General features: G+C 39.2%; 1 protein-coding gene and 1 long non-coding RNA gene across 5 annotated transcripts in view; one reads left to right on the plus strand and one right to left on the minus strand.

Moving 5' to 3' along the window:
• Window positions 1-20,780, minus strand: part of LOC106972653 (phosphatidylinositol 3,4,5-trisphosphate 3-phosphatase TPTE2-like) — a 184,659-nt gene that overhangs the window by 5,177 nt on the left and 158,702 nt on the right. For all 4 annotated transcript variants that reach the window (XM_053214776.1, XM_027064747.2, XM_053214779.1 and 1 more), the window contains 3 exons: window positions 18,548-18,653; window positions 3,583-3,674; window positions 1,062-1,157 (listed from right to left, as the gene is read on the minus strand). In XM_053214776.1, the coding sequence (XP_053070751.1) occupies window positions 1,062-1,157; window positions 3,583-3,674; window positions 18,548-18,653 (294 nt within the window). The remainder of the gene's footprint in view (window positions 1-1,061; window positions 1,158-3,582; window positions 3,675-18,547; window positions 18,654-20,780) is intronic.
• Window positions 142-14,604, plus strand: LOC128313991 (uncharacterized). Its single transcript, XR_008295258.1, has 2 exons — window positions 142-1,199; window positions 13,448-14,604. It is a non-coding gene; the product is annotated as an uncharacterized LOC128313991 (long non-coding RNA).

Genomic DNA, 20,780 nt, shown 5'->3' on the forward strand with positions numbered 1-20,780 from the left:
GACCTTTAGAAATTTGTTACATATAGAATAACACTCATGCACTTTATGACTGCTCAATATAAATTATACACTCATGATATTCAGAGTAATGACTATGACAAACATTCTCATTTTATGTAAGGCAAATATCGGATTAAAAACACTTAAAAAAAAAAACAACTTTCTTAGGTGCCTGGGTGGCTCAGCTGGTTAAGCATCTGACTCTTGGTTTCAGCTCAGGTCATGATCTCATGGTTTCATGGGTTCAAGCCCCCAGGTTCTGTCTGTGCAGAGCCTGCTTGGATTCTCTCCCTCTCTCTTTCTGCCCCTCCCTCACTCATGCTGAATTTGTCGATCTCAAAATAAACTTAAAAAAATACTATTTAAAATGAATTATATGTCAATCCAAAGGAAAGTAAAATCTCCCTTTTACCCCCAGGTTTTTATTTAAATTCCAGTTAGTTAACATATATGGTAAGATAGGTTTCAGCAGAATTTAGTGATTCATCACTTAAATAACACCCAGTGCTCATCCCAACAAGTGCCCTCCTTAATGTTCATCACCCATTTAGCCCATCCCCCCACCCAACTCCCCTCCAGCAACCCTCTGTTCGTTCTCTATTGCAAACACTTCTAATTAATGAAAGAAGATGTTAGTTCAAGGATGCTTTCTACACAGTATAGATTCATAGAGTTAAACGTACACATAAATTTACAAACAATGCTACCTTAAGGAAAGAAGGTGTTTGTTGAAAGATGCTTTCAACACCATAAACTACAAATTATGGGGAACAATGTGTTTTAGAGATATAAAAGAAAAATGTGATCACTGCTCTGCAATAAACATACCTTGGTTTGTTTCTTATTTGAAAATATATGCAAACTGTATAGAATTTAGAAAAAATGAGCAAAAACCTGTTTAGGTTCTTTTTAAAATTTTTGTTATGGATCTGACTTTTCTCCCTCTCCCTGGCCAGGGCTTAACATCTCCTATTTCTTGCTGGGAATTGTAGGAAAGGAAATCCTAAAGCAGAATAATTCAAAAGACCAGACGAGAATAACACTGTTTCTTGATTACTCACTGAGGAAGAGAGAAACCGTACTTTCACATCATCATACAGAGGTGGACAGCTGGATAAATGAATTATTACGTTGTCTGTTTCAATATCGTGAAGTATCTGTGAATGAACACATGGAATTCACAACCTTAAAACCAGCTGGTAAGAGAACAGTGAAGTTCATGGTCACAGATCAAGGCTTCCTGTATTTATCAAGTACACTTGGTCTCATAGTCCAGTCACTACATGTAAACGTGAATCATCATTTCTATAAAGTTGCAATACTGTTACGTTTTTAAAAGGCCAACATGTTTGGAGGTCATGGTAGGGCAGTGGTAAAGAACAAAGCGTTCCCATTTCCATTAGAGTTTAACCAAGTAAACATTACTGTTGAATGTGTGCCACTTGATTTTCATATGCTGGGATATGCTAACAGGCTCAGTTTTAAAGCTAGCCTTCACATTCAAAAAGCAATACATAATTGGTCATGTTTTATCAAAAAGGGGTCAGCTGATGGGATCATGGACCTTGTCCATGGCTGACTGCTGGATGGAGTGACCAAGAATTGGCCAAGTTTCTGGAATGAAGGACTTTCTTGAAGCTATACTAAGTATTTCTTTGTTATTGATTACCCTTGTGTAATAGTGGCCCCCACAATAAGAAAAGTCTATGTACCTGTGCAAAATAGAAAAGAAGGTGCAGACTCAAGGCATGCTTCAGGGAGCTACACGCACAAGAAGTAACAGAATGGCATAAATTACATGTCAAGCTAGATGATGAAGACTTTGGAGAGGTTAACAAGAAGCATAGAATGAGAAAGGTTCACAGAGAAGGTAGAAACAGAGTTGGGCATGGAAGGATTTGTATAAATGAGGAGCACTGAAAAGAGAATCCAGTGGAGGCAGGGTGGTGTGGGAGAGGGGGAGGAAAGACCAGCAAAAACATGAAGCAGAAATTAAGAGTGTTGTGTTCCAAGGGCCAGAGGACACCCAATCTACTTGGAATGGAGTCTGCAGGTCAAGTACCTGATGGAAGTAAGCTCAGGTCTCAGGTATGTTATGGCTAAGGTTCAAGAGCCAGGGAAATAAGAATGAAGTTGAAGAATATGGAGAGGGGGGCATTTCCTATGTGACAAAGTGGCCTGATGATGATCACATATAACACTTAGCAATTTATCGCTCACAAAGAAACTTCACATATATTATCTAATCCTCAAAACACTTGATATGTGATCCTTACTTTACAGATAATGCTGAGCCAAAGATATTAACTGGCTTTGACTACAGGCATGCCGTGTGTCTTCTCTACTTACAGCTTTTCACTGTTGGAGCAATGAAATACCTGCATATTGCAGGACTCTATATACTGTATTGTATGAGGGGAAAGAAGAGGTAGGGAGACCGTTGTGGAAATCTGGGCATGAACAAACGAGGTGTTGGCAACAGGAACAGAAAGGAACGGAGAGAGTGAAGAGAGATTCCAAGGGTACAATCAACAGGAATTAGTGACTGACTGGATGTGCAGGCACAGCAAAGAGAGAATCAAAGATACTGCTAAATTTTAAGGCCTGAGTGAGAGAACTCTGGTGTCAGTTGCACAAGCAGAGGAAAAGCTCATTTGACAAACGTGGACTGACAAACACGGTTGGATTGTTGGGGCAGAGACCGTCCATGTTGTGGGTCCCGGTAGGTGCTCATAAACATGTGCGGAGTGGAAGAAAGAAAAAAATATATGAGGCAGGGGAATGGACGAGCAGAACCAAGAGTAGGGTATGTACAGAGATAAGAACAGAAAGTCAAGGATCAGGACTGGGTGAGGGCCTTCCGTGGAGGAGAGGGGAAGGAGTGGTCCTGGAGAAGTGATAGAATAGAGGCAAGCCTGCGAGAGAGTTCTAAGAGTTTATATTTCTTAGATCTAGGAAGGTTTCTTATTGCTTCAGAAAAGGTTGATGATCTTAGGCATACCAGGTCCCATCGCTTTTGGGCAGAGAGCTACATCCAGCCAGCCACGTGGGTTACTCTTGAAGGTGCAGACCCACAGGACATGTGAGATAGAATCACTTGGGACATTGCTAACTCGAGAGATTCCTGAGCCCCATTCCAGATTCCCTGAATCATATTTTTGAGGTACAGTCTTGATGTCTCCATCTTTTTAGTGTGCATGCCAATCACCTATAAGCTTATAATTTCAGAATCAGTACCATATTATAAAATGACAAGAAGAAGACTATTTAGCTAAAAATGACCAGATACATGAATCGAAAACTCTGATAAATTCCTGGGAACATGCTTGGCATTTGTGTAAAAGGGAAAGGCAAAGCAACACACTGAACTGAAAAGATAGTTTGGAAAATGCCCTGGAAAGACTATTTTGAATAAGGAGTTTGTGCTCTGACTTGTATCGGAACACAGGGATGCCAAGTTGGATGGCAACCAGAAAACAGCATGGTCTTTCTTTGTGGTGAGTGACGGTCTGGGAGGTCAACATGCTGACTGACGTGGAGAATTAAAACAAATGCCACCATTTTCAGTTTACGTGCTCTTACCCAACAGTTTTTGGAAGCAGAACTTAAAAAGACGATTTTGCGGTGCAATATTATTTGTACTTTTAGATCATTTCCATTGCCTTTTCCAACACCTGAATGAAATAAAATTAGGCCAGTTAGAGCAAAGATCAAAATGTCTTACCAATTAACATTATGGTTTAGAAAGAAAATTATTCCAGCTCACAATGTGTCAATACTGAATCATTTGGGTCTTGCATGAACTCTGTCTTTAAAAGACAAAGCTTCAAGCCCAACTTTGTCTCCCAAAGCCCAATTTATAAGGCTGGAGAGGGGGGAAAAGAAATATAGTTCAGCTTCTTAGAATTTTATCTCTTTCACCTTTCTAGAAAAAAAAAATCAGGGAATGGGACTTGTACCCTTTCCTGCTGATGGGTTGCATTTTTCAGATACCCAATACTGTTTCTTAATAATAAATAGCCTAAATTCCTCTTGCCGTCCTTTAACTCCAGTTCCCAGGGCAGTCTCCATGAAAATACTGGATGGCTATACCTAAACATTCCTGTGATGTTCAGTATACATATACAGACAAATGGTTTCTCTCCCTGTATTCAATTCAGAGGACCTTCTTTTAGTAGTTCCTAAAAGGGCTGGTTTCTCAAGCCTTCAATTTTTAGTGCTTTCCTTTTACCCATGCAGGTCACAAAAATATGCACAGAAGTAAAGGTACAGAACTCAAAAAAATATTCTAACAAAGTCATATATATATATATAGATAGATAGATCATTCTTGATGGTCATATTATGTTTTGTTTCCACCAAACCCACATTATTAATTTGTAGTAGACCATCATCATTTCTTTGCCTGTCTTCCCCTGGCCCCATTCCAGCTGGAGAATCTCTTCCCACTGATGCCAACTGGAGACCAGTGAAATGAACAACTAAACAAATTGAAATACTTGCTTTCTAAGCTTAGATTACCACACATTTAAAACTTTTAAAATGAAGCATATTTACACAATATAACTTTTAAAGTTTATTTTGAAGGAGAGAGAGCAAGCATGAGTTGGGAAGGGGCAGAGACAGAGGGAGAGAGATAATCTCAAGTAGGCTTTATGCTGTCAGTGCAGCGCATAATGGGCTCAATCCCATGCACCGTGAGATCATGACCTGAGTCGAAATCAAGAGTCAGATGCTTGACCTACTGAGCCACCCAGGCACCCCTATTTACACAATATAAAAGGTAGAAAAGACATGAAGTGAAGAGTCTGTCTCATCCACCCCCCCCATTTATTTCTCCAACTCCAAATAGATGTTTTTTATGCATATATAATCAAATATGAATACATACTCTCCCAGAAGTTTTTATGTACGTATATATATGCAAACATGAATACATGTTATTCCCCACTTTTGTTTTACAGAAATCGTTGCATATCGTAACACTGTCCTGTACGCATACCATAGCACTGTCCTCTACCTTGCATTTTTTTAAATTCTTTTTTTTAATGTTTATTTATTATTGAGAGACAGACACGGAGCATGAGCAGGGGAGGGGCAGAGAGAGAGGGAGACACAGAATCCGAAGCAGGCTCCAGGCTCTGAGCTGTCCGCACAGAGCCCGACGTGGGGCTCCAACTCATGAACCGTGAGATCATGACCTGAGCCGAAGTCAGACGCTTAACTGACTGAGCCACCCAGGCACCCCATCTACCTTGCATTTTTTTAATACACGTCAAAAATTTTATTTTACTCAATAAGAAACCAGTAAAATGTTACAGCTCATTCAAAGTACTGCACAAGCCACTGGGAAAAACAGTATGGAATTTCCTCACAAAATGAAATATCGAATTACCATATGGTCCAGTAATTTCACTCTAGGTATTTACCCAAAGAATATAAATATGCTAATTTGAAAAGATATGTACACTCCTATGTTTATTGCAGCATTATTTACAATAGCCAATATATGGAGGCAACCCAAGTGTCTATTGACAGATGCATGGATAATGAAGATGTGTACGTATACCATGGAATGTTGCTCAGCCATAAAAAGGAATGAAATCTTGCCATTTGCAGCAATGTGGATGTACCTAGAGAGTAGAATGCGAAGTGAAATAGGTCAAAAGACAAATACCATATGAATCCCCTCATATGTGAAATTTAAGAAAATAAATGAAAGAAAAAAAGAGACAAAAGACCAGACTCTTGAATACAAATTGGTGGTTAGCAGAAGGGAGGTGGGTGGGGGGATGGGTGAAATAAAGGGGATTAAGAGTACACTTACCTTGATGAGCCCTGAGTAATGTATAAAGTTGTTAAATCATTATATTGTACACCGGAAACAAATATAAGTTAATGTACGTTATACTTAAATTTAAAAAAGTACCGCATTGGGGCACCTGGTAGCTCAGTCAGTTGAAGGTCCAACTTCGGCTCAGGTCATGATCTCAGGGTTCATGAGTTTGAGCCCCACATCGGGTTCTGTGTCTCCCTCTCTCTCTCTGCCCCTACCCCACGCGCACTTGGTCTCTGTCTCAAAAATGAATAAACATTAAAAAAATAAATAAAAAATAGGGGTGCCTGGGTGGCTCAGTCGGTTAGGTGTCCGACTTCAGCTCAGGTGATGATCTCACAGTTTGTGGGTTCGGCCCCGCATTGGGCTCTGTGCTGACAGCTCGGAGCCTGGAGCCTGCTTCGGATTCTGGGTCTCCCTCTCTTTCTGCTCCTCCCCCACTCATGCTGTCTCTGTCTCTCAAAAATAAAAATAAAAAGCATTAAAAATGTTTAAAAAATAATTACTGTACATTTATAGGCGGATTAAGGGCTGATGACATGAATTTACAAATAAATACAAAATGGCTCAATAATCCATTACATTCCACCGGACACAACTAATTTGCATTTTTAAGTACAAAAATTATTTGCAGCATTACCAGTTTTCTACAACTTACAGTTATAAAATAGCTTAAAGACCACGAGAGGTGAAGATAATCCCAGAAGCGTCCACTAGACAATTTACTCTCATTTCAAATTCTTTCACCCTTTCTTCTGACAGTCTCCCCATCCCCCTTCTGTTTTGATCATAACAATCTCAAAGGAAGGTTATTCTTATTCCAAAAGAAAGCTGGTGTTTCCAACACTGAGTCAGGAAAAAACAGGAAATCTGAACAGACCAATTACTAGTAAAGAAGCTGAATCAGTAATCAAACAACTCTTAACAAACTAAAGCCCGGGACCAGATGGATTCACAGGTAAATTCTAAACATTTAAAGAAGAGTTAATACCTATTCTCTGCAAACTATCCCCAAAAATAGAAGAGGAAGGAAAACTTCCAAATATATTCTATGAGGCCAGCATTACACCAAAACCAGACAAAAGTCACTATGAAAAAACTACAGGCCAACCTTCCTGATGAACATACATCTAAAACTCAACAAAATATTAGCAAACCACATTCAACAATACATGAAAAGGATTATCTGCCACAGTCAGTGGGATTTATTCTGGGGACGCAAGGTTGGTTGCATGTTTTCAACTCAGTCAACATGGTACACCGCTTTAGCAAAAGGAGGATAAAAATCATATGATTGTTTTTCGTTGCTGGAAAGATGGCAGAGTAGGAGGATCCTGAGTTAAGCTCGTCCACAAACACACTGAGGTAACAGCCACATCAGTGCAACTATGAAAATGACCCAAACACTGGCAGGACAGACTTTCCACAGTAGAGAAGAGGCCACGTCGAAAAGGTTAGAAGGGGAGACAGTTGAGAACTGTCCCGGCAAGGCTAACCATAAACAGGAGGGAACCACGAGCTTAGGCAAGAAAATCAGACCCCACCGCAGGCACAGAGGGCCTGCACTGGGAAGATGAGTCCTGTAACGTTTGGCTTTGAAAACCAGCTGGCTTAACAAGTTTTTATGACCAGAGGGCTTAACTCTGGGTACTTTATTTAGTCAAGTATAATTAATATACAGTATTATATTTGTTTTGGGTGTACAATATAATGATTAAGGGTTCTATACGTTACTTAGTGCTCATCAAGGTCGGGGTTCTATTAATATTCTTTACCCCACCCCTTTTCCCCTCTGGCAACCACCAGTTTATTCTTTGTATTTAAGAGTCTGGTTCTTTTTGTTGTTGTTCTGTTTCTTAAATTGCATTTATGAATGAGATCATATGGTATTTGTCTTTCTCTGATTGAATTATTGCACTTAACAATATACCCTCTAGGTCCATTCATGCTCAGATGGCAAGATTTCATTTTTTTATGGCTTAATATTTCATTGTATATATATGCATATACATATACATGTATATGTATATATATATACATATATATATTGTATATGTATATATATATGTACATATATATATATATATATACACACTACCTTTATCCACTCATCAGTTGATGGACACTTTAGTTGCTTCTGTATAATGGCCATAGTAAATAATGCTGCAATAAATATAAGGATGTGTGTGTGTGTGTATATGTATGTGTGTATGTATATACATAAAAGATGTATATACACACATATATACATATGTGTGTATGTATATACATATACATAAAAGATGTGTATATATACATAAAAGATATGTGTGTGTATGTATATATATACATAAAAGATATGTGTATGTATATAAAGTATATGTACATGTATATAAATATGTATATGTGTATATATGTAAGATATGTATATGTATATAAATAAGTTTACTTATTTATAAATGTAAGTATACATATGTATACATATATACATAAAAGACCTGTATATATACATAAAAGATACATATGTACATAAAAGATGTGTGTGTATATATATACACATAAGTGTATATATATATGTGTGTGTGTGTGTGTGTATATATATATATATATATATATATATATATAAACATAAGTTTACTTATTTGAGAGGGAGAGAATCCCAAGCAAGCTCCATGCTGTCAGCATGAAGACTGACATGGGGCTTGATCCCATGAACTGTGAGATCATGACCTGAGTTGAAATCAAGAGTTGGATGCTTAACTGACTAAGCCACCCAGGTGCTGCCTATATCTTTTCAAATTAGGGTTTTAATATTTTTGGGTAAATACCCAGTAAAATTACTGGATCATATGATAATTCTATTTTTAATTTTTTGAGGATAGTTTCCACAGTGCCTGCACCAATTTGCGTTCCCACCAATAATGTACGAAGGCTCTTCCTTCTCCAATTCCTCAACAGCACTTGTTATTTCTTGTGTTCTTGATTCTAGCCATTTTGATATGTGTGAAGCTATAGGTCATTGTGGTTCTAATTCATATTTCCTTGATGACTAGTGATGTTGAACATCTTTTCATGTGTCTGTTGGCCATGTGTAGGTCTTTTTTGGAAAAATGTCTATTCAGGTCCTCTGCCCATTTTTTAGTCTGATATTTTATTTTTTGGTGTTGAGTTGTAGATGTTCTTTTTAAAAAATGTTTTCATGTTTATTTATTTTGAAAGAGAGAGAGAGGGAGAGAGCGCGCACACACAAGTGAGCAGGGGAGAGGGGGAGAGGGAGAGAGAGAATCCCAAGCAGGCTCCATACTGTCAGTGCAGAGCTGGATGTCAGGCTCAGTCTCATGAATCATGAGATCATGACCTAAGCTAAGATCAAGAGTCAGATGCTTAACCAACTGAGTCACCCAGGTGCCCCTAGTTGTGTATGTTTTTTATATATTCTGGGTATTAGACCCTTATCAGATAGATCATTTACAAATATCCTCTCCTGTTCAGTAGGTTGTCTTTTCATTTGGTTAATGGATTCCTTCATTGTGCAAAAAAGCTTTTCCTTTTGGTGTAGTACCATAGTTTTTGTTTTTATTTCCCTTACCTTAGGAGACATATCTAAAAAAATGTTGCTATGGCTATGTTAAATTACTGCCTATACTCTCTTCTATGAATTTTATGGTTTCAGGTCTCACATTTAGGTCTTTAATCATCTGTGAGTTTGTGTGTATGGCGTAAGAAAAGTGGTAGAGTTTCCCTCCTTTGTATGTAGCTGTCCAGTTTTCCCAATATCATTTGTTAAAGAGACTGTCTTTTTCCTATTGTATATTCTTCCCTCGTTTGTCCTAGATTAATTGACCATAAAAGGGTGGGTTTATTTTGGGGCTAATTATTCTGTTCCATTGATGTTTCTATTTTGGTGACAGCACCATACTGTTATGATTACTACAACTTAGTATATCTTGAAATCTGGGATTGTGATACTCCCAGCTTCATTGTTCTTTGTCAAGATTGCTTTGGCTATTTGGGGTCTTTTGTGGTTCCATGTGAATTTTAGGATTATTTGTTCTATTTCTGTGAAAAATATTGTTGGTATTTTGATAGGGTTTGCGTTAAATCTGTGGATTGCTTTAGGTAGTATGGACATTTTAACAATTTAAAATTTTAATAATGGGGTTTTTCTTAATTTCTCTTTCTGCTACTTCATTATTAGTGTATAGAAATGCAACACATTTCTCTATGTTAATTTGGTATCCTGTGACTATTGAATTATCAGTTCTGGAAGTTTTTGCTGAAGGACTTTATATAGTATCATGGCATCTGCCAATAGGGACAGCTTTACTTCCTTCTTACCAATATGAATGCCTTTTATTTCTTTTTCTTGTCCGACTGCTGTGGCCAGGACTTCCAATAGTATGATGAATAAAAGTAGTGATAGTAGTAGACATCTTCGTCTTGTTACTGATCTTAGAGGAAAAGCTCTTGGTTTTTAACATTGAGGATGATGTTAGCCGTGAGTTTTTTATGTAAGGCCTTTATTATGTTGAGGTATGCTCCCTCTAACCCTTGAGAATTTTTATCATGAAAGGATGTTGTATTTTGTCAAGTGCTTTTTCTGCATCTATTGAAATGATCATATGGTTTTTATACTTTCTCTTGTTAATGTGATGTGTCACTGTTGATTCATTTGAAAATACTGAACCACCCTTGTATCCCTGGAATGGATGATGATGAATGTTTTTTTTAATGTATTGTTGGATTCAGTTTGCTAATATTTTTTGAGGATTTTTATATCTGTGTTCATCAGAGATATTGGCCTGCAGTTTGTTTTCTTTCTTTCTTTCTTTCTTTCTTTCTCTCTCTCTCTCTCTCTCTCTCTTTCTCCTCTTCTTCTTTGGTAATATCTTTATCTCATTTTGGTATCAGGATAATACTGGACTCTTAGAATGATTTTGGAAACTTTCCCTCTTCTACTTTTTGGAATACTTTGAGGATAATAGGTATTAGCTCTTCTTTAAATGTTTGGTAGAATTCACCTGTGATGTCATCTGGTCCTGGACTTTTGTTTGTTGGAAGTTTTTTGATTACTGATTCAATTTCATTGCTAGTAATTGGTCTGTTCAATTCTATTTGTTCCTGATTCAATTTTAGAAGACTGTATGTTTCTACGAATGTATCCATTTCTTCTAGGTTGTCCAATTTGTCAGCATTTTTCATAATATTCTCTTATAATCTTTTGTATTTCTGTGGTGTCTTTTATTTCTCTTTCATTTATGATTTTGAGTCCTCTCTCCTTTGTTTGAAATGTATGGCTAAAAATTTGTAATTTTTTTTGTCTTTTCAAAGAGCCAGCTCCTGGTTTCAATGATCTGTTCTATTGTGTTTTTAGTTTATGTATCATTTATTTTTGTTGTAATCTTTATTATATCTTTCCTTCTACTAGCTTTGGGCTTTATTCCTCTTCTTCCAACTCATTTCGTTATAAGGTTAGGTTTCTTGAGATTTTTTTAAATTAATTTTTTAATTTACATACATGTAAGTTTACATCCATGTTGCATGTAGCCCAACAATCATTTCTGGAGTAGATTCCTTAATGCTCCTTACCCATTTAGCCTATCCCCCCTCCCATAACCCCTCCAGCAACCTTCTGTTTGTTCTCCATATTTAAGAGTCTCTTATGTTTTGTCCCCCTCCTGTTTTGGTATTATTTTTGCTTCCTTTCCCCTATGTACCTCTGTATCTTAAAGTCCTCATATGAGTGAAGTCATAGGGTATTTGTCTTTCTCCGACTAATTTCGCTTAGCATAATACCCTCTAGTTCCATTCACTTAGTTGCAAATGGCAAGATTTCATTCTTTTTGAATGCCGAGTAATACTCCATTGTATATATATACCACATCTTCTTTATCCATTCATCCATCGATGGACATTTGGGCTCTTTCCATACTTTGGCTGTGCATATGCATTGGCTGTACATTGGGGTGCATGTGCCCCTTCAAAACAGCATACCTGTATCCCTTGGATAAATACCTAGTAGTGCAATTGCTGGGTCGTAGGGTAGTTCTATTTTTATCTCGAGATTTTTCTTGCTCTTGAGGTGACTTGTATTGCCACAATCTTCCCTCTTAGAACAGCTTTTGCTGCATCTGTAAGATTTTGGACTGTTGTGTTTTCATTTTCATTTGTCTCCATTTTTTTATTTCCTCTTTCATTTCTTGGTTGACCCATTTATTGATAGTAGCATATCATTTAGCCTCCATGTATTTGTGTTAAGTTTTTTCTTGTGATTGCTTTCTAGTTTCATACCATTGTGGTCATAAAAGATGTATGATAGGATTCCAGTCTTTTTGAATTTATTGAGCTTTGTTTTATAGCCTAACATGTGATCTATTCTGGAGAATGTTCCATGTACACTCGAAAATAATGTGTATTCTGCTGTTTGGGGATGGAATGTCCTGTTACATATTAGGTCCATCTGGTCCTATTTCCTTGTTGATTTTCTGCCTGGATGATCTATCCATTGATGTAAATGGGCTGTAAAATCCCCTACTATTTTTGTGTTACTGTCAGTTTCTTTCTTTAGATCTGTTAGTAGCTGCTTTTTGTATTTAGATGCTTCCATGTTGGGTGCATATTTACAGTTATATCCTCTTGTTGGATTGTTCCTTTATCATTTAATGTCCTTGTCTCTAGTTACCATCTTTGTTTTAAAATTTATTTTGTCTAAGAATTGTGACCCCAGATTTCTTTCTTCTATTTGCATGGTAAGTGTTTTTCCATCTATTTACTTTCTTTTTTTAAAATTTATATCCAAGTTAGCATATAGTGCGATAATGATTTCAGGAGTAGATTTCCATCTATTTACTTTCAGTCTGCATGTGTCTTAGGTCTGAAGTGAGTCTCTTGTAGGCAGCATATAGATGGGTCTTGCTTTCTTAACCATTCAATCGCCCCATGTCTTTTGATTGGAGCATTTAGTCCATTTAAAGTAATTATCATTAGGTATATACTTATTGCCATTGTGTTACTTGTTTTATGGTTGTGTTTTTGTAGTTTTTCCCTGTTCTTATCTTCTCTTGCTCTCTTCCCTTGTGGTTTTATGGTTCTCTTTAGTGTTATGCTTGGATCTGTTTCTATTTTTTGCATTTCTATTGCAAGTTTTTGATTTATGAGTACCATTAAGCTCATATATACACGTTATACACAGAGCAGTCTATATTAAGTTTATGGTTGCTTAAGTTTGAACACATTCTAAAAGCAATAAATTTTTACTTTGTACCAACCATGTTTTATGCACATGATGTCATACTTTATATCCTTTTATTTCACAAATCCCTTGACTGATTTTTGTAGACATAATTGATTTTAGTGTGTTTATGCTTTAACCTCTATACTGGTTTTATGATTAATCTACTGCTTTTATTATATGTTTGCATTTACCTGTGAATTTTTTTTCCTGTCATAATTTTCTTACTTCTGATTATGGTCTTTTCTTTCCACTCAAAGAATTCCTTTTAACACGTCTTGTAAGGCTGGTTTAGTGGTAATGAACTCCTTTAACTTTTGTTTGGGAAATTTTTTATCTCTCCTTATGAATGGTGGACTTGCTAAGTAGAGTATTCTCGATTGCAGGTTTTTTCCTTTCAGGTTGACATCAGCCTTAGCACCATTTTTCTAGATTTGTCTCCTCCAGTATGGGAAACAAAAGGAACGATAAGCTATTGGGACTGCTCTAAAGTAAGCTTTTTCACAGTCAAGGAAACCACCAACAAATTGAAAAGGCAACCTCCTGAGTGGGAGGAAATATTTTCAAATGGTATATCTTATAAGGAGTTAATATCCAAATATAAAGAACTTCTAAAACTCAACACCAAAAAATAAATCCAATTTAAAGGTGGGCAGAGGACCTGAATAGACATTTTCCAAAGAGGACATACACATGAAAAGATACCCAACGTCACTAACCATGACAGAAATGTAAATCAAAACCACAATGAGATATCACTTAACACCTGTCAGGATGGCTACAATAAAAAAGACAAGAAATAACAAGTGTTGGCAACGATGTGGTGAATGAGGAACACGTGTGCACCACTAGCTGGAATGTAAATTGGTGCAGCCACTGCAGAAAACCGTATTGACGTTCCTCAAGAAATGAAAAATGCAAATACCATATGATCCGGTAATTGCACTACCAGGAATCTATCCAAAGAAAACAAAAACAGTAATTTGAAAAGATATCTGCACCTCTACGTTTATTGCAGCATTGTTTATAATAGCCAAGATATGGAAGCTACTCAAGTGTCCACTGATAGATGAATGAATAAAGAAGTGGTATATAAATACAATGGAGTATTACCCATAAAAAGAAGGAGATTTTGCCATTTGTGAGAACATGGATGGACTTAGAGGGTATTATGCTAAATGAAATAAGTCAGACAAAAAAGGACAAATACCATATGGTTTTACTTATACGTGGAATCTAAAAAGTAAAACAAATGCACAAACAAAAAAAGCAGAACCAGACCTGTAAAAATAGAGAACTGATGGTTGCTAAAGGGGAAGCAAGTGGCGAGGTGAAGGAGAGTGGGAGAGAAAGGCTTCCAGCTATGTAATGAATAGATCATGGGGATAAAAGGTACAGCATTAGGAAATACAGTGAGTGATACTGTATGTGTATGATGTTGGACAGTTGCTACACTTGTGAACATAACATACAGACTCGTCAAATCACTAGGTCATATGTCTAAAACTAACATTTTGTGTCAAATATACTTCAATAAAAAAAGTTTGTTTTAAAAAAAGATTTTATTTTTGGGGCGCCTGGGTGGCTCGGTCCGTCGGGCGACTGACTTCACTCGGGTCATGATCTCACTGATTGTGAGTTCGAGCCCCATGTCAGGCTCTGTGCTGATAGCTCAGAGCCTGGAGCCTGCTTCGGATTCTGTGTCTTCCTCTCTCTCTGCCCCTCTCTCTCCTTCAAAAATAAACATTAAAATTTTTTTTAAATATTTTATTTTTAAGTAATCTCCATACCCAATGTGGGGCTTGAATTTACAACCCCAAGATCAAACGTCACATGCTCTACTGACTGAACCAACCAGGAGCCCCAAGAAAAAGTGTATAAAAATAAGGAGAGACAACATGTAGAAGTCCAAGAATTGTTACTATAAAAGAATGGCAACAACAACAAAAATGAAAGCCAATGTTGCTGGAGCTAATTTATGGAGGGACAGAGTGGAAGGGATAAAATCAGAGAAGTGGATGGTGAGGGATAGAGATGGTGTAGTGAGACATGCCAGAGACATCCTAGTTCAAGACAACAGAGATTTACCAAGCTCCACCTATGTGTCATGGCCTGGGGGATTCAAAGATGAATGGATAATGGTCTCTGTCCTTATGCAGTTTGCAATATAGGCTATATCCCCCGACTTAGACTATAGTGTTATAAATACACCTTAATAATAAGCAAATGGCCACCCATAGTTTGAGTTCTCCTAGAAGCAGACCCTGAGCCAACCATTAAGGTGCTAGTGATTTACAAAGGAAGTGTTCCTAGGAGGAACTCATAAGATCCAAGGAAGGGTGGGATTTCAAGCAACAGATTCAGCTTGATCCATGGGGAATTCTTTAGTGTAAATTGTACTGCCGAATTTGTCACACTTTGAAGCAATAGAGTTAGGTTTTTGTACACCTGCTAAATGGCTATGGGCTGCCCAACAGGGTGGTGTCACTGTCAGGCATTTTGGGTTCCATATAGGTGAATTGGCTCCAGTGGTAATTCTCTGAAGATTATAGCAAAGGGAGTGGAAGCTGGGGGGTGGGAGCACAGAGATGTTAGAGGGGATCCAAGGGGATGCTGATGGGGCACCAAGAGTCTCCACCCCCAAGGGCTAACAGAACTTCTTAGCCTAGAAGATAGGGCTTGAAGGACAGGTGGAGGATAATAAGTGAAATAAAACAGAAAAACAACAAAAGGCTGGTGTCATTAGCTGTGGCCTAATTATTTACATGGTTGCAGAAAGAATGTTAACCTACCATGTGGGCCTTCTTAAGTCAGCTCTGCAAGCCTGGGCCCACGTTGTACTAAACAACTGCTGAGGTTGCAACTTTGGAAGTCTACATGAGGAATCTCAAACTGGACGTTTATAATCCATTTCATGTTAGCCCAAGACTAGCAAACCAAACCCATGAAATTCTCTACCACTTTTCCCCTGCAGAGATCCTACATTTGGGTCAGTTCCTTTGTTCTCCACATCTGTGCCTTACAGTTTTAACTACACAATGTTTCCACAGATCTTATCTAAAATTTAAAATATGAACAGAGAAATCACAGTCTTAGGATATCATATCAGACTGAGAAACATGAAATTGTAGAACTTATTTAAAACCTTTATAATTTTTAAAAATATTTACTTAGAGGGAGTGCACATGGGGGAGGGACAGAGAGAGAGGAAGAGACAGAATCCTGGGCAGGCTCTGAGTTGTCAGTGCAGAGCCCGAGGTGGGGCTCGAACTCACAAACCATGAGATCATGACCTGAGCCAAAATCAAGAGTCAGACACTTAACCGACTGAGCCACCCAGGAGCCCCTAAAACATTTTTAAGCTTAGAATTTTGAGAAACTATTCCCACTCTCACTATTCATATTAGAAAAATATATTAAAACTCCACTGGACTGAATGCCTATTTGCCTGTTTAATACGGAGGTTTGTATAGATACTATTGGTCTCATTAACAAAGAGGAAACTGAAGCAGAATATACACGCAGATACAATCCTGGCTCTCATGCCACTGAGTTCGTTTTGTCATTGGGTTTATATTTCTCAGTGGAAGAAACTGCTCCTATGGCCGACTGTGTTGCTTCTCCGGCTGTAGAATAAAGCAGTTTACTCTTTCTCCAGGACCCCACGGAATGTGGAAAGGGAATGGAGCAAAGCGCTGCTGTCCCCCACCTTCTAACACCTGTTGCATAAGCCTGGTTCTACCCTGGGGAGGTCTCACAGCCGTGGAGTTCTGAGGTCAGCCATTAGGATCCGCCGGTAACCCCGTCCCTCCTAATTCACACACAGCCCCTGAAACAGTCCTGATGGACTCCGCAGGGGACTTTGCAGTCTGCAAAACCTTTTCACAAACAGTTGCTCATTTATATACATAGGCAGCCTTCTGCTAGAACAGGCTGTGTTTCAAGGGTCCGCCTGCACAATGCTTGTTTGGAAACCTAGACTCAAATTTCCCACAGAAACAAATGCTACTGGGTTGACACTTGTTTTCGCAAGCCAGAAACCTATGCGATCTGTTTGGGGTGATCCGTTAAAATTCCTCACCACCACCTCTATGTGTGTGGTGCGGAGGAAGGGACACATAAATAATTGGAAAAGAGCATTTTGTACTTTAATGAACTGTAATTTTTTGACTCTGCAGTTTTTAAAATATATTTTAAAGGATTCTTTTATTTCTGAATAATTGGATGAAATGTTAAAAAAAAAAGTCTAGATCTTATTTTGTGTGACTCCCCAGAAGGCTAAAAATACTAGGCTGTCTGGATGGTTACCAATGCCCTGACATTGTACCAACCATGAGAGACCCAGCACCTCCACATGGTCCACAATCTGACTTTGGGGAGCCAGAGCATTGCCCCCTGCTGCACCAATGGCAGCGAGAATGAGGCCCCATCCCCGTCCCCACCAAGGGGGCCCTGCTCTGCCCCCTCCCCTGTGAGCAGTGCAGGAAGTGAGGTGGGTCATGTAGAAAGAGAGCCATGAGGACAATTCCTCCCTGCTCCTCTTCTCCCTTTCTCAAGCCCCAGAGATGGACAGTCTGACCAATTCTCCTTCCTCCCTGGGGTGATGGTAGATCCCAGTCTCTCCTGACATTCTTGAAGAAGGCGAAGAGTTTTTTAAAAATTTATAAGGATTTTTACTTCCAGTAATAACTGATAAGACACCCCCATAGCACCCAGGTTCTCCCAACTCTTTCTGTGTTCATGTAGATTCAGGTAGACCTGGGTGCTGCTCCCTAGGAACCTTTCTTGACGGCCAGGGCCCAGTCTCTGTGTGCCCGCAACACTGTGGCCAGCTTTTTATCTACATGTACTCATTCCTCTCCTTCTTAAGGGTAAGGAAACACTAGCATGGGACCTGGCCCAAAGCAGGCACTCGGTAGTTATTCATAAAAAAGAATTTGTGGCAACAAAATTCATTTGTTGTTTGGGCATTTCAGATGTCTTTGGGTATTTAAGACATAGGAAGACATCTTGAGTTGCTGGGGGGAGAGGGCTATGGATGGAGGAAGGAGGGGAGAGGGAGAAACCACTGTGATGAGACGAGGGTTTCTGAAAGGAACATGTGAGAAAATGATACAAGGGCGCCTCTGCCAAGATGCACCCTGAGGTAAAGGTGGGTATGAGGACGAAGTGGTCTCCAGGGCTCATGGGCCCTTCCTGTCTTCTCCATCAGAGATCCTATTCTGAAAAGTCTGCCCCCAGCTGAGGCCAAAGCAGCAATGAGAACAGGAGAAAAGGGAAGGGGAGGGGGCCCCCTAGTTGGTGGTGGGAAAGGAAAAGAGAGGACATGAAAGGGCTCTTGGGCTCTTCCTGGGGGAGGGGTGCCTATGTAAGGATGCATGAGAGGACAGCCATGAGTTAGGATTTTCGGTACAGATGGCTAGGAGCAACCCTCCTGCACTTGAAAACGAAGAACATCGCCCCCTCCTGCCCAATTCTCCAATTGTATGTAAAGCACTTACCGTGAATTGAATAAATAACGATTTTTTTAATCTTGAGTGTTTTTCTGGCAGGGAGATTCAAGTTGTAGATATTTTTCACATCCGCAAAATATCCAACATATCTACTCTGCAAAACAACAGAAGCCTCAATTTAAGTGGAGATGAAAAACTCGGCATTCCTGATTTTTCTTTTTTTTTTTTTTTTAACACAGAACTTAAGGACAATCATTCACTAAGGAAACATTTGTTGGGTGTCATTATAGAACTAAGCATTTTCATGGTCGCTGCCTTACGACTCAATATCTACCCTAAAAAAAAAATACTGAACTCAGTGCTGTGGGGAAGTAACAAGAAAGGAGCCAGGTGTTGCTTTTAGGCTGCTCATATCTGAGAGGGCATCTAACCAGAACCAACCGAGAGCTATGACATGACACCAAGATGTACCTGATGCAACTGTGAAAAAGGTCAATCTGAGGGTGGAGCCTTCGCGGTGACTGAGTTAAAGGAAGCTCTGTAGTTTGGTGAGGAGTAGCCTCCCAGTCATGAAAGAACTCGAGAAGACCTCCACAAGCCATTAACAGACACATATGCTCTTATCCCTGTGGCCAGCTTGAGTTTACTCACTTTCCATTTCCCCAATTCTATTTTTGTAAGGAAGCCTTGGATTCTCTTTGCCGAGTCCTTCTGTGGCAAGCTGCTCACGGGGCCCCTCCTTGACTCCTTTTTTAAGATTTATTTGATTTTATTTTTTAGTTTTTAAGTAATCTCTATACCCAACACAGGGCTCGAACTCACAACCCTGAGGTCAAGAGTTGCAGGCTCCACTGACCGAGCCAGCCAGGCGCCCCTCTCCCCGACTCCTCCTTCACTCAAGAAGCGAAAGAGTTCTGACATGGAATCAAACGGACTCCAAAGCTCACAGATTCTTTCCCACCCAATGGGAAGGGTTCATAAGATTAGCTGCCACACTTTCCATTGGAAAGTGCCAGTCAAGAGAAACGCTCGAGCAAGTTCGTAGCCTAGGGATGGATGAAGTGTAGTCCACAGAACGGGCCACATGCACAGCCAAAATGTGATGGTATCTGAAATTTGCCACCCCCCAGGGAGTGAACGCTGTCTTGGGGCCCTGAGGACACAGCGCTCAAACCTGAGGCCGAGTGCTGTTATGCCAGCGAATCAGAAGACAGTCCGTGGCAGCCTCTGGTGTGCCGGTTCGGGAGTGAGAGGGACCGCATGGCACAGAAGCGGTGGGGAAGGGAAAATGTACAGGGAGAGTCCTTGAAGGAGTCGCATCTAACATCCCCTTGCTCCTGCCACCAGATTCTCTACTCTCCGCGGAAGGCTTGTCACGCAGCAGGGCCCTCAGGCTGCTTTTGCCCCCCCATCCTTCCTTCTCCTGGAGCTTAAAACAACAGGAGTTAATACAACGAACAGTGTGTTTAGTAAGCGTTCCCTACAAACAGCACTTTGGGATGCAAAAGGTGCTAAGATGGGTAGGTAAGGCAGGGGCCTTGCCTGCCCAAGAGGTAGGGAAGTCAAACAGCTAGAGAACAATGTGAAATAACTTCGTCCCCCGCCAAACACAAAAATAAGAGCCTACTTTGGCTCTTATAATTGGCTTTGGAGTCTGACAGAGCTGGATTTGAGGTCTTGATTCAAAAAGTTAGTTTCCCTGAACCTCCATTTCCCAATCTGTAAAATGGGCACCATTTTACGTTCAGAGTTTTTGAGACTATTACAGGAGGTAATGAACATGCATGCTTTTTACAACAAAGTCTAGAATGTCGTAAGCTCTATAGGATAAATACCCTGGCTTCTGCAATAAACACATTTTAAGCTATAAAAGAGACAGGTGGGAAACCTATAAACTACAAGAGACTGAAGAGATATAGCAACCAAATGAAATGTGTGACCCTTGTTTGGATCCTGACTGAAGCAAACTACATTTTAGAAACATTTTGAGATGATTATGAAAATTTAAACATGCACTAGCCACTTGTTATTATCAAGGCATTATTAAGGTCTAACATTTTTAGATTTGATAAATGGTTTTAAGGTGCTTTTTCCCCTCAAGAATCTATGTTGGATGTCATATTAAAATACTCGTGGGATAGTATGATCTCATGGCTGGGATTTCCTTCACAGTAATCCAGATTCAGAGAAAAAGTGGAGAAGGGGAGTGTGTGTGAGGAGATTGGGGAGGGAATGAATGATGGGTGATAAAATGATTGTTGAAGTGCTGTGAGGGCTATAA

The sequence above is a fragment of the Acinonyx jubatus genome, chromosome A1, assembly GCF_027475565.1.
Source record: "Acinonyx jubatus isolate Ajub_Pintada_27869175 chromosome A1, VMU_Ajub_asm_v1.0, whole genome shotgun sequence".
Classification (NCBI taxonomy): Eukaryota; Metazoa; Chordata; class Mammalia; order Carnivora; family Felidae; genus Acinonyx; species Acinonyx jubatus.